The 12,890-nt window shown below is 39.4% G+C and overlaps 2 protein-coding genes across 2 annotated transcripts; both read right to left on the bottom strand.

Annotated features, from left to right (window-relative positions):
• Positions 1 to 445: 445 nt before the first annotated feature.
• On the bottom strand, positions 446 to 3,859 carry PRPS20 (chloroplast 30S ribosomal protein S20). The gene is made up of 3 exons (XM_008803273.5): positions 3,576 to 3,859; positions 3,300 to 3,472; positions 446 to 861 (listed from the first exon to the last, which is right to left on the bottom strand). Exons 1-3 carry the CDS (start codon positions 3,733 to 3,735, stop codon positions 637 to 639), a joined length of 558 nt encoding a protein of 185 aa, XP_008801495.3. The 5' UTR covers positions 3,736 to 3,859; the 3' UTR covers positions 446 to 636.
• Positions 3,860 to 4,346: 487 nt separating this feature from the next.
• Positions 4,347 to 11,516, bottom strand: NSL1 (MAC/Perforin domain-containing protein). The gene is made up of 7 exons (XM_008803271.6): positions 11,017 to 11,516; positions 10,580 to 10,818; positions 8,117 to 8,321; positions 7,468 to 7,551; positions 7,197 to 7,380; positions 6,406 to 6,572; positions 4,347 to 5,305 (listed from the first exon to the last, which is right to left on the bottom strand). Exons 1-7 carry the CDS (start codon positions 11,287 to 11,289, stop codon positions 4,625 to 4,627), a joined length of 1,833 nt encoding a protein of 610 aa, XP_008801493.3. The 5' UTR covers positions 11,290 to 11,516; the 3' UTR covers positions 4,347 to 4,624.
• Between the last annotated feature and the right edge of the window lie 1,374 nt (positions 11,517 to 12,890).

Raw genomic sequence — 12,890 nt, 5'->3', positions numbered from 1 at the left:
GAGCCGATGAAAATCCGCGTCAGGTGAAACTGTTGGTATCCCAGTGCCAAATGAATAAATATTCACCAGTTATCACCCATATTTTAAATCATGTTATTAATCTGATAGTTTTATGATGAAAGAAAGAAAAAAAAAACAGAGAGAAAGGTAGACAGTAATTACAAACACAATATGGATCTTTAATGCTAAATAGTGACCATCTGTGATCCACCAGCTACAGGTTCAAACTCGCATGTCGGATGGTAACAATTATTCAACAATCGTAGCTGGCCGTGCTCTTGAATTCAGAAATTCTCCAGTCCATGTTTGAACTGGGGAGGGTTCCAGACTCCATGCTGTTACCGAAAAAATGTAGCAGCAAGTTGACTATGCGTTAGACTTGCCGCTAGATGAGATTAAGGAGCCCCGAACAGATTTTTTTTTTTTTTAAATAAAAAAACTCATATGAATTTGACCTGCAATGTGGTCAGCACTTCACATCATTGATAATATCAGTGCAATAAGCATTTAAAAGCAGGTTCGGGGATTATAATATATCGGTGTTGCCCTCTGCTATGATGAATCCAGTCCCAAAGTAACTTCCTTTTTTCCCAGCAGAAAAACTGATCTTGACCCACTAAATGAACAAGGCTAATATTATGCAGCTGCCCCAGGTGTGTACCAGCCATGATGGATCTCCACAGCTTTCTTCCTCCGAGCAAGCCTGGACTTCCTACGAGCCCCAGTGTTCCTGTGCAGCGTGCCAACCTTCACTGCCCTGTCAATTATTGAATATGCCTCTGCAATTAGTTTCTCAGTTGGAAGAATTTCTTCAGCCTGGGCATCAGTTTTCTTTTTCAGCACATCTAGAGCTTCGAAGACCTAAAACAGAAGCAATCCTCTCAGTGATCTCTACTCAAAGAAAAAGTAACCCGGATAAACCAAAATGAATTCTTCACAGCAAATGCATGCCAATGACTTTCACTAGGCCAGCCATGTTAGAATTAACCTCCCCACCCCCAAAGACACACAAAGGGGGGATGAAATGAAGAGGATAGAATAACATTCCAATAACACCACAGGTGCACAGAAGTGTTTTTTTTTTTTTTTTGTGTGCACGCGTGCAATCACTAACCTATGATGCAGAACCTATGATGCAGCTTTCTTCTATCCTATAACCCAAGGTGCATATGAAGGCTAGCATGCCAAAAGAGCTAGGCAAAATAACTGTTTCTCCAAGATTATTCATTTTACACCTTCAACTATCGCTACTGAAATCTAGAGACAAACTGAGATAAGCTCACCTTGCCAACGCTTCCCATAGTGCAATCAAGTTTATTTCATAAAAAAGAGGCACAAAGTCATCAAGCAATAAACGTTTGGAAAATTCCTAATTTGTCAACACATGCCGCAAACTCTTTTAAAGGACAAATAATTATATGGGTAAAACACAGCCGCAATATTTGACGAGCAGTGACCAAAACCAAAGGAAAATCTAAAATGTGATTACACATTTCCATGCTGCATAAGTTTAAGGATGAAGATCTAAAGGATCCCTTAGATAAACATTATCGAACCCTTTGGCTCATATACGGATAATTTTAGTTTTGCATAAAGCCTTATTAGCCACTTGATTTAATAAGTTACAGGTTGGTCTTGAGTATCAGAGGCTATTTCTAAGTTACAAAAGAAAGTTGAATATTGCAACTGAAAAATGAAAAATTTCCAAAATCTGTAACATTTTCAGATCCAAGTTTAGTTGAGTAGAATAGACGTAGGCATGTTCCTAGAGGTTATTTCCACAACATGAGAGAGAGAGAGAGAGAGAAAGAGCGAGAGCGAGAGAGAGAGAGAGAGTTCAAGGAAGAAAAATAAATGGTTTTTCTACACTGAAACCTGTGTTCCATTTATAATTTCCCCCATCTTCTTGCCAAATTGTCTTTGATAATTTTTTTTTTTTTTTGTGGTGTTGGTAGTACAAATACTTTTACAACAGCTAGGAATGCAGATTAAACTCATGCATACAATACTGTGTTGGATAAGATGGAATATTGCATCAACATGATTGCAAGAAAATCTGCATGAGAGGATATAAGAACAGACCAAATGCATACAGAGAAATTTGGTGGATCATTAAGATCATGACAGAGAAAATGACTTCACTTACAAGGAATGGTGACAACAAATACCAGATAACTAGGAACAATAATGTTTGGAAGGTGGTAGATGACAATGTTAGTAGAGTAAGTTTTTGAATGAACAATGAATAGAAGAAATAGACTTAGAATCTGGCTAGCCAGCTTACTTTCAAAAGTAAACAAATAGGTGATGGCCTATGAATAGATGGAATGTTAGCTATGGCATGTAATACAAAATCACAGTTAAGTTATTATGGTTCCATAACTTGCCCGTCAAAATCTTGAAGCTGACGAGTAAAGAAGACATCAAAAAATTGAAGTATGCTACTATACTTAAGGCAAAATAAAAAATTCCACCAATTACTATGAGAATTGAACTTAGCATCATCCTTTATGGTTATAGGAAAGAAAGATGGCACAAGATTTAAGGGCCAATAAAAAATAAGAAAAAAACAAAATCAAGAAAAAGAAAGCTTTTCCAAAGTTAGCCTGCACATTAGAAGATGTAGTAAGAAGAAAATATAGATATAGATATTTTAGACTTGAAAAAAAGCATCAAGTGCTATGATATGCAATTTGGTGAGAACTAGAATAGGAGTGCTAAGGAAAACATCGACTCGTTCATATACCAAATAGCAAAGCGCAAAGCAACTTTGAAACCTATCCAAATTTTTGTTAAAGAAATGAACAAACATACAAGAGTAGATGCAATTAATAGATAATGTTAGTTACAACTTATAGGAATTTTCAGTGGAATAGTTTCATATCTTCAAACTTCCAGCTGCTAAATTTTGGTTTCCCCCCTTCATACATATTCTATATAAACTTCATTTTCACTCGTCATAATTTCATGAAAGCATTTGCCTTTTGCTATTGGTTTTAGCAAATTACCGTAAGTATCCATAAATAATAAAACGATGCTTAGTTTCAAGTTCCTGATCGTATCTTGAATTTATGGTCAATTATCCAAAAAAAGGGTGCGGTATTACTTTTTCTTATTTGGGCTTACTTTAGTCAATAATACCGTTGGAACAAAGGCAACGGGAAAAAATGAAAATTTTAATAAAAAATCCGAGCTAAAGCAAGTTCTAAGCTAAACAGACCAAGAAAAAAGGAAACTAGAAATGGGAAATTTATGAGAAAAAACCATCAATTGGGGGCGGGCGGGCGGGGTTACTTGACCTTCTTCATCCGGGTCTTGATTTCGGACTTGCGAGCTTTATTGTAAATCCTACGTTTCTCGGCCTGGCGAGCCCTCTTGGCAGCCGAATCAGCCTTCTTCTTGGGAGCCGCCTCGCACACGATGGACCTCCGCGAAGACCTGGGTCTCTCCACCGCCGTCAAGGTATTCGCCCCTTGAAATCCACACAACCAGAGCTCAAATGAGTTAGCTTTGTTTAATCTTTGAAAAGATTAAGTGGATAAAAAAAAGATTGGCGGTGGTTTGGGAATACCCACCACTGGGGAATGCCACGAGGGAGAGATTCGAAGCGAAGGAAAGAGATTTGACGGCTAGGGAGCGGAAAGGGAGGCCATTGCTGGCTCCGGTGGAGTAGGCGCGAAGAGTGAAGCGCTTTGGGTTGCAAGGAAGATCGACGCAGGAAGCAACTGCTGCCATGGCGGCTTCGTCCCCGAGCTCCAAAGTTTATCGCTTTATCCCCAGCATCGGGCGATAGACCGTAGACACGGAAGAGGAGAGTAATTTAAAGAGACCGACTCCGATCGGCCAATCACAGCCATCCGTCTGATGGATCTAATGACGATCTATGTATAAAGATTCAGGTTCCATTTGCATCCTCGAGATTCGTGTTTAGAGTCCGATGGCTGTATAAGGTTCTAGTGGTATGAGGTCCCCCACCATATCACTCTCGCACGAATCTCAAAGTCCTCCGCCGTCTTGGATTCTGGGATGAGACGATGGTCGTTAGCACGGGTGCTTCTAAATATTAAGCTACGGGAAGGAGAACAGCAGATTACGGAGTACAGCCATTGAGATTAGGATTAGGGTCCATATACAGTTTGTCGAGCTTTCCATAGATTCTCCTCGTCGTAAGCTTTTTATACATTCAAAATAAATATGCAAATCCTCGCTTATCCATAGGTTCCTACTTTTAAAATTTGAGGTCTAGACACCAGTAAAAGAACTGGCAATAGTTGCTGCAAGTGACTTGCAGTTGAAGATTTCAGAAGATGGAGTGCGCGCAGTGATCCATATTTTAACCAAACGGATTTGAAAAAAAATTTGAGAACCTTTTAAAATTTCAATCGCTAAGTTTGCAATACATTCAGAACAATGTACAAATAAACAATTACCATTTTGGACAGAAAAAATTTGAGGCGAAAATGCTTGATGACAACATGGACTAAAATTTCTGGGTTTAAACTGCAGCAGCAGTGTTTTCACCTTCATATCATAGTAATTGCAGTGTCAGGTGGGAGTAACATGAGATTATTTTATCATCCCCCTCGGACATCGGACGCTCCTTTCTGCTGAATAATCTTTCAGATCAGAAGTCATCCTCAGGCATTGGCACTAACAAAGAATATTTGACTTTAAGAGAGATCTTGCCACCCTCCACGCACAACTTAGCCCCGGTCACCACCCAATACCCTGGCAGCTGGTCTGGCCCCCTCTTCATTTCAGTAGTATCCACAAACCTAGACATCCGTGGCACCCTAATTGGTACGGGGGGGCCTTTCGGAAATATGGCGGAGTTCACCTCCATTTTTGGCTTAGGTTCAGGCATCTGACCTGTGCTGAAACGTGAGTTGATCAAAGCTGAGATGGAGCCTGATTTCCGAGTGATGCTGGTGGGCCCATCCCACTCCGACCGCCGGATCCTCATGGAAGCGATATTGGAGAAGCCAAGCCTGAGAAAGAGCACCTTCCTCAGACCGATCTCTCTCACTTCCAGCCAGGCCTTGGTCACTATGAAGGCGGAATCATCGATGCTCCCAATGAACTGGACCGGAGCCGTGCAAACATGTGAGAGTAGCGTCCATTTGATGGGCTCATAGTAGGCTCGTTCGTTCGGGTAGCTGTCATCATCAGCTGAAGGAGTGTCATCAGATAGTTGCAAGATACTGGGGAGTGCAGAAAGGTGTTGGAGATGAATCGCCAGGCAATCATTCTTCTTGCCTTCTAAGTATAGCCGAATTCCTGTCACTGGATGATTTCCAGAATCAACCTGTGATAAGTGGGCATTATAAAACTAGGTATATCAGGTAACTGCAGCAGCAATGTATACCCCCCCTTCAATATACAAGGATCACATTACAAATATTAACAATGAATACATCAGAAATCATGTGCTGAATAAAAAACTACAATAGATTGAAAACCCACTCGAGGCACAAGCTGTTTTGGTGAGTTCAATGGATGCATAGACTACTTTCATCAAGGTTCCAAATACCAGCAGGAAGGTGAGGTGTCATGCAGTCCATCCCGAGTGTTGGGACGAGATGAATTGGAAAGTGAACTGGGATGGGATATGCCATCACCATCCCGCATGTCCATGCGCAGGAAGTCCCATTCCACCAAAAAGAAAAAACTAGAACTACCCTGTCTTTGGAATTTAAAACCATGACTTTCATTAATGCATTAGGATTTCTCTGTAGCCAAATCATCCATGAGTTAGAAAGAAATTCCATGTTTCTAATATCGCTTCCTGCAGCCATTGAATGGAAAGTTTCTTTGAAAATGTTTCAGTTGCTTTGACAAAGTTAGGATTACTCTTTAAAAGTCCCAAAATACGGAGGGCTTGTGAGTTCCATTTTCTCATGCATAATCGAATTTGTTTTTCTAATGAAGACAAAATAGACACAAATTTAGTCAGCAATTGGTCGCTAGGTACCCAGAAAAAATAAAAGAAAAAGGACGTAGAAAACCAAGCAGAAGAAGTGCAAATGAGAGGGAGATTTTGAAACATCACAAGGAAAAGAGAGTACAAGAGGAAATATTCATGATAGACTCACTTTAAAAAAATGTTTCTTCATTAAATTGTAATTCTTAAAAAAATCTCTCTGTTAATAGACTTGGAAGGCCATATAATATTACTTTTCTTCCATAGATTGTCGAGTCATATTGCGTGGACCAAATTTCTTCATGCTATTTCGGCAGCCCGCATCCCTTGCATCATTTTCTTTTTCTACTACTTTGGCCACGTAAAAAATACTAATGCAGTAGCCTAAAGCAAATATAAGCTTGAAAACTTCTTTGAATATTATGAGGCAGGCCGTCTAGGCTGACAGGAGGCAAATAATTAGACATTCACTTACTGATTCTTACCTCGGCTGTCTTAACATAAAGCTTGGGGCCCATAAGTGTGAACTGGAGGCATGGCATGCTATGCTTCTTGCGCTCAGGACCAAGAGGGAGCTCCCCAAATGCTGGAGCCCATTGACGAGGTAATTGAAATTCTAAAAACTGACGAAGTTCCTCTAATGGTGGCTTATCTGGAGAGATTAGAGTCAGAAGCTAAGTGATTTCAAAACAGCAAAGATAACAACATAAAAATATTTCACAGAAAAAACTATTGCGTTCAGCAAAGGTAAGCAAGATTTCATTAAGGGTTGGTGGCTGCATTGAAGTACTTTAGATGCACTATCATTGAGGTGAATGAGAGGTTTGCAATTAGCTTGTCATGTGCCCTAGGGTATTTGCCCAATTCAAATTTTAGCACAGTTAAGTCCATGGCATATAACCACATCATAGCTACTATATATTAGAGAGAAACTCTATAACTTTTCCAGTTCTAGGAAGTTCAAAATAACATGGTTGTGTGATCTATCCAGAACTTCATAACCCAATCTCAGACATAGGGAATGGCATATCTGCAACAAACCTGATACAGGACATAGGGAAACTGAAAACTGAACCAAGGGGTATTCACTAGTATTAATGTGCATGCATCAAGTTGGTTGTTTGGTTGGCAATGCCTCGTAATTGGGTTGAATACAGGACAACTATGGCTACATTGCAAAGTTGGACCAATTTGCTCCATGGAAGTTCATGTTAATCTAACTGGGCATTTGACTATCTGCAGAAATATTTCAGCAGGAGAGCTAGCAAATACTTACAACGAAGGTATAGATTCACTGCATGACTTAGAAATCCACTACCTCGGACACCACCTAAAAGAGAGGTTATAGGTACAAAAGACATTGATATCACTGATGGGGACTGTGGAATAGTTGAAAGCCATTGGTTATGGCTATGCTTGGTGTTGCTTCCTCCTCTTCTAACATGAATGCTTACGATATCCTGCACGAATGAAAATGGACTTAAGGTGTCAAAATTAAACTTCTCTAGAAAACAAACACCTCTAAAAACATGAATGCAGAGGCTTACATCCTTCTTTGAGTGAAATACAATAGATGATCTGGCTGACTTTAGAACTGCTAAGTTGCGCTCCTGATCAGTCAACTTTCTGTCCTGAAGGGCACAAAAGAGAACAATCAAGGGGCTAAATTTCTAGCTTGGTATAGCATGTTTAGAGCAATTGTTCCATCTGACAAACCAAAAAAAAAGCCTATGGGCCATATACCTGTATTATTTTATGTTTGGTAAGCCATGATAAACTATGTGCTAGCATATTTTGAAATATTATAACTTAATTTGAATATTTTTAAAAATGTTTTTGGGGAAAAAGTGTCATGTTGTAGGTTTGGTTGGCCTTATGATTAATTATCATCAGAAATCAGAACTTGAAGCTGCAGAAATGGAACTATCTATGCAGGCAATGCAAACTGTCATCCAATATGCCTTCTCAAACATAAGAAATTCGACCATGAATGATGTAATGCTTGATTCCACTTCCCTTGGCAGTGGCCTCATGCATGAACAGGTAGGATGGCATTACAAGGGTAAAGTGGATGGTAGCAGATCCAGAGCCCTAAAGAGACCTCATTGCATGGAGGGAAATATAGCATCATTCAGCTGTTGAATTGTGGTTGACATCATATTTGCATGTTCAGTAAATCATAGTTACTGTATTTACCTTCAGCTTTTTCGAAAATCCATCAGCTCCTAAAATGAAGTTCCCATAGAAATCTTCAGAGAATCTTTCATCAGCTAATCTCTTCAACAAATCCTGCACCTCAGTTTGCTGAAGAACTGACTCCTGCTGCTGCTTAATATAAATTACATCTTTACCACCCATCTTCACCCCAACAATTATGTGAGTACCATATTTTTCAATAAATCTGCGAACAGATATTAAAACATTTAGGTTTCACCAATAACATGAGGAAAAAGTTAGCAGTCTTATGCCAACAATGGCATTTTCTCATCAAGTGGAAGCTCAAATTAAATAAGAGACCAATGGATGTCATAGGAAGGAATATCATAGTGCTTCAAAAAGCCTCAGTGAAGGAAGCCAAAAAGATATTGGTATACTTGTGAGAAATAACCAAAATTGGGGTGACCTAAATAAACCATCCATCATTAGCTTTTTCTAGGAAAACACCACTGTTGGAGCAAACTATAAGGAAACAAAAATATTGTCTGGCACGAAGAAAATATTTATGTCTTGGATGACATGACAAAATAGTTCCATGAAACACAACTATGCATATTTCACACAGGTCCTAAATCTAGATGGAGCAAATTGCCTATCATATGTGGGCATTTCTAGGTGGGTAGGCTAAGAGAGCCAGATGCATGGATGCATGTGACGTGTTCAAGTCTATAGATAGGTGTTATGGCCATATGGGTATGCATAGACAACCAGATGCACACATGACTTTGGTGTGTGTCAGTACCAAATTATGCAGAAAACTATGTTCAATTGACTTTCTAATAATTGCATAATACCATATTATTAACAAGCTAAGTTCTATTCAATTATTGTGAGGACTCATGCGGGCATGTGTTTAGTCCCACATCGGTTATTTGCCGAGAAAATCTTGAGCGCTTATATAGGATTAAGGATCCAAAAAATATCTTCTGGATAGCTATTTTGGGTGAGGTTTTGGGTTGTGACAAATGGTATTAGAGTGAATTCGACCCATAGCCTATATGAACTAGGGGACACTACAACATGAGTTCATGAAGGCTGACCATGGGCCGATCGTAGTGCTTGTAATTAGATTTGAATGAATTTGAACCCTTAGCCTGACGAGGATGTTAGGGCTTGAACGGGGAGAGTATATGAGGATGCGTGCGGGCATGCGTTTAGTCCCACATTAGTTATTCGCCGAGAATATCTTGAGTACTTATACAGGACTAAAAAACCCAAAAAATATCTTCTGGCTAGCTATTTTGGGTGAGGTCTTGGGTTGTGACCATAGTATGCCATACCAACTCGAACTGGACGGTACAGAGGTGTATCATACCATACCGGTTTGGTACCGATACCGATATGTGTAGCGTACCGACACTCCATACGCCAAAAAAATCTCATATCGTATCGTACCGACACTGTGTTAGTGTGGCACCGGTACGGAATCCGGTACCTAGACGGCGAATCTTGGTTGTGATAATTATTACCACATTCTCAAGATTATCAACGAGTTTGTAAAGTAAACATCTATTATTATGGTATGCCATACTGTACCGAACTAGACGATACGTGGTTTACTGGACCATACCGAACTGAATAGTTTAGAGCGTACCGTACCGAACCGGATGGTACAAAGCGTACTATACCGTACCGATAATACAGTACACAGTACGTGCGTGCAAAGGGGTTACCAACACTCAGTAAGCCGAACTAGGCTCTGTACTGGGTATACCGACATAATGATAGGGTGACCCAATACTGAGCCCAGTATCGAAACGGCATACCTTGTCTATTATACATGTCAGGAAGATAAACACATTGTAGAAGTCTACCATATCCAACTATATCCTTATCTGAATCTATAAAATCCACCATTTATGTTTTTTAAGTATAGGATATTGCATCACTGTTCCATAAGTGTGTCCCTTGCAGTGCTTAAGGAAATGAGATTGGTTAAAACAGAATATTAAAAATTCAGAACTCAATCTATGTAGCTCTGAAGTTGAAATAGTAACATATAAGTGCAAGAATAAATTGTTCTTGCACTCCTGTCATGTTTAATGGATTATGCCGGTAGTCATGCTGGAGTGAACATAGGTTTAACCCAAAGCTTAAAGTAATTCATATGTGTTTCTGTGTTTTAAGCTTTTGTATGCGACTGGGGTACCAAAAATCATGCAGTTCTTTGCTTGAACCAATAAATTATGCATATACAGACAGGTTAATAAATAATCTTAATAAAGCTGAAGATCAAATTTCCACTCAATATAAGGTCAAAAGCAAAACAAAACTCCAACACTGCTACTGGTCTGACCGGTTGACCACCTTGTTATTCTGAAAGAAGACGGACAACCACCAAAACTAGCCAAAGCCAAGTGGTCAAGTGTTCAAACACTTTAAAGGGTCCAAGCACAGAAACCGTTCAGAGGCATTTCTTCAGATAATTCAAAGAGAACTTACTCTGCCAATGCAGCAGGGTCCCATGAAGTTGGAACATCCTGTTTAACTTGTTCACTGAGGACTATATGGGACCTTGCAAGCTCAATGCTGTAGAGCGTTATGAACCAACCATCAAAGCAAAGGTTCTTTGTTCCAGATGCATCCTTCTGCCAGCAACCCCGATATTGAAACATGGCATTAAAGAAGCCTGACGGAATCTTCCCAGACAACGACATCGATTGATTAAACTGCTCTGCCATCTAACACCAAAGCAAATATTATCATCGGAAACAGCAAATCGGATCAAAAAAGAAAAAGGAAGCTCGCGAACACAGTACACGAGTCCATATATTTACTCATGGCACTTAGTGAATTCTATACAAGATTAAAAAAGAAATCGGAACATAGGATATGATCATGGAGAAATTTAGGAGTAAGCGATAAAATAGATCAAGAACCTGGTGGAAAGAGACTAAATCAGAGCGGAACCGGATCCTCTCCCCCTTGTCGCACTTGATGGAGTGGGGGACGCCGGGAACCACGATTCCACCGGGCAACACGAGGTCATGAGCTAGGGTTCCGTCGAGCTCGATCAGCCGCGATCCGGACGGCCCAGCCTTGCAGTAAGAGAACCTTAGGTCTGAGCAGAGATCGTAGCCGCAGCCCATAGCCGCGACGGCCGTCTCCGCCGCCTCCTGCGGCGTCGTCAGGCACTGGTCCCTCGGCCTCATTCCTCCCCAAACATCACCGATCTAGATTCAGGATTAGGGTCTTAAGGAGAGAGAAGAGAAGTCGGCGGTGGCCATGGAAGAGGTCTTTGGAAGCTCTCCGTGTTTCCCCTTCCCTGCATCCTCCGCCTTACGCTTTTATCGTCGCCGTTGAAGCTTCGTTTCATTTCGCCTCGAAAGCTACCCACGGGTACTGAAATATAGATAAATATTAAATACTCGTGTGGATTATTTTGATACTTACCGTCCGATGGATCTATTAGTCTTAAAACGCGTGGAATTTCGTGTGGTCCACTGGTTGGACGGATTAGATTGACGGGGTCGTTTCAAGTTGGGGAAAAAGATAACGTGTCCCGCGGAAGATATTGATGTTTGCCGCTACATGTTTGGACTTACGCTTGGCGAGCTGAGACGTGATGGCTACGTGGGAGAAGTCTCGCTAATCGTAGACCCACGGGTCGCTGGACCAACTTTTTCTTTTGAACGACGCACAGAAAATATTAAGGGGCCCAAACACTGAGAAATTATTTATATCTACAACGTGGCGCTATCAGATTGGTTCTTCACGACAAACCATGGAATTGCACCAACGATCTCATGCCGTGTCATGACGGAGAAGCGTTGGTACGTTCGTTGGGCCGAGTAAGAATGGCTTTTTGTATAATATGATGGTTGGCGGGGTCGTTACACCGATTTACAAGCTACCGCTCGGGCTTCGCTAGGATACAAGAATGTGAGTCCAAACATAAGACTGTTACATGTTCACCGTTCCACAGGCTGACCGGGTACCACAAGGCCCACGGAGCTAAATGGAATCCGTGGGATCCGGGTAACATTGAGTCAGTAATACTGTCGTTTCTTATACGTGGCGTTTGGTGTCCTACATAAACCGCACTGATCTTAAACTATTGAAGATTAGATTACTTGAGATAAGAATCATTAATGATTTAAGTTCACAACGTTTGATGTGCTACGTTCCAATGATTAAAAATTTTTCTGTATATACGCATAACTTATTTGGTATTTCATGAAAAATTAGGATCATTCATCGTATAATACCAAAACTACCACCGATATATTTTATAAAAATATTTATTAATCATATAAATATAATATAATAAAATATTAATATATTTATTTATTTTATAAATTATTAATCCTATAAATATATATTAATCGTTATTATAGAATAATATTTTTATTTATACTAATAATATATTATTTTTAATACTAATAATTATTTTGATTAGAAAAATAAGGCAAATAGAAGTAATATATTTAATACTTTGATTATACAAATATAAAGTACAATAAAATATTTCTAATATAATTTAAAATTATCATTAAATAATAATATGACAATAATATGATTAATAATATAATATAATATAATATAATATAATATATCATAAATATAATATATATATAATCAATATAATATAGTAGTTATATAATATTGATATCATATATTAACAATATATTGATATACCAATTTTTTTTTACTAGAGTAGGGGTATTTTTGTCCTCAATTTTCAGCCCAAGATCACTGTCCTAAGATGATCGTGGATTTCCGACCTTAAGGACAGGTATTCTATCACTGGGTT

Source organism: Phoenix dactylifera, chromosome 1 (assembly GCF_051530095.1).
Source record: "Phoenix dactylifera cultivar Ajwa chromosome 1, Ajwa_hap1_PhDact_Kaust_v1.1, whole genome shotgun sequence".
Lineage (NCBI taxonomy): Eukaryota > Viridiplantae > Streptophyta > Magnoliopsida > Arecales > Arecaceae > Phoenix > Phoenix dactylifera.
Note: the sequence above shows the minus strand (reverse complement) of the source record. Positions and strands in the feature narration are given on the sequence as shown.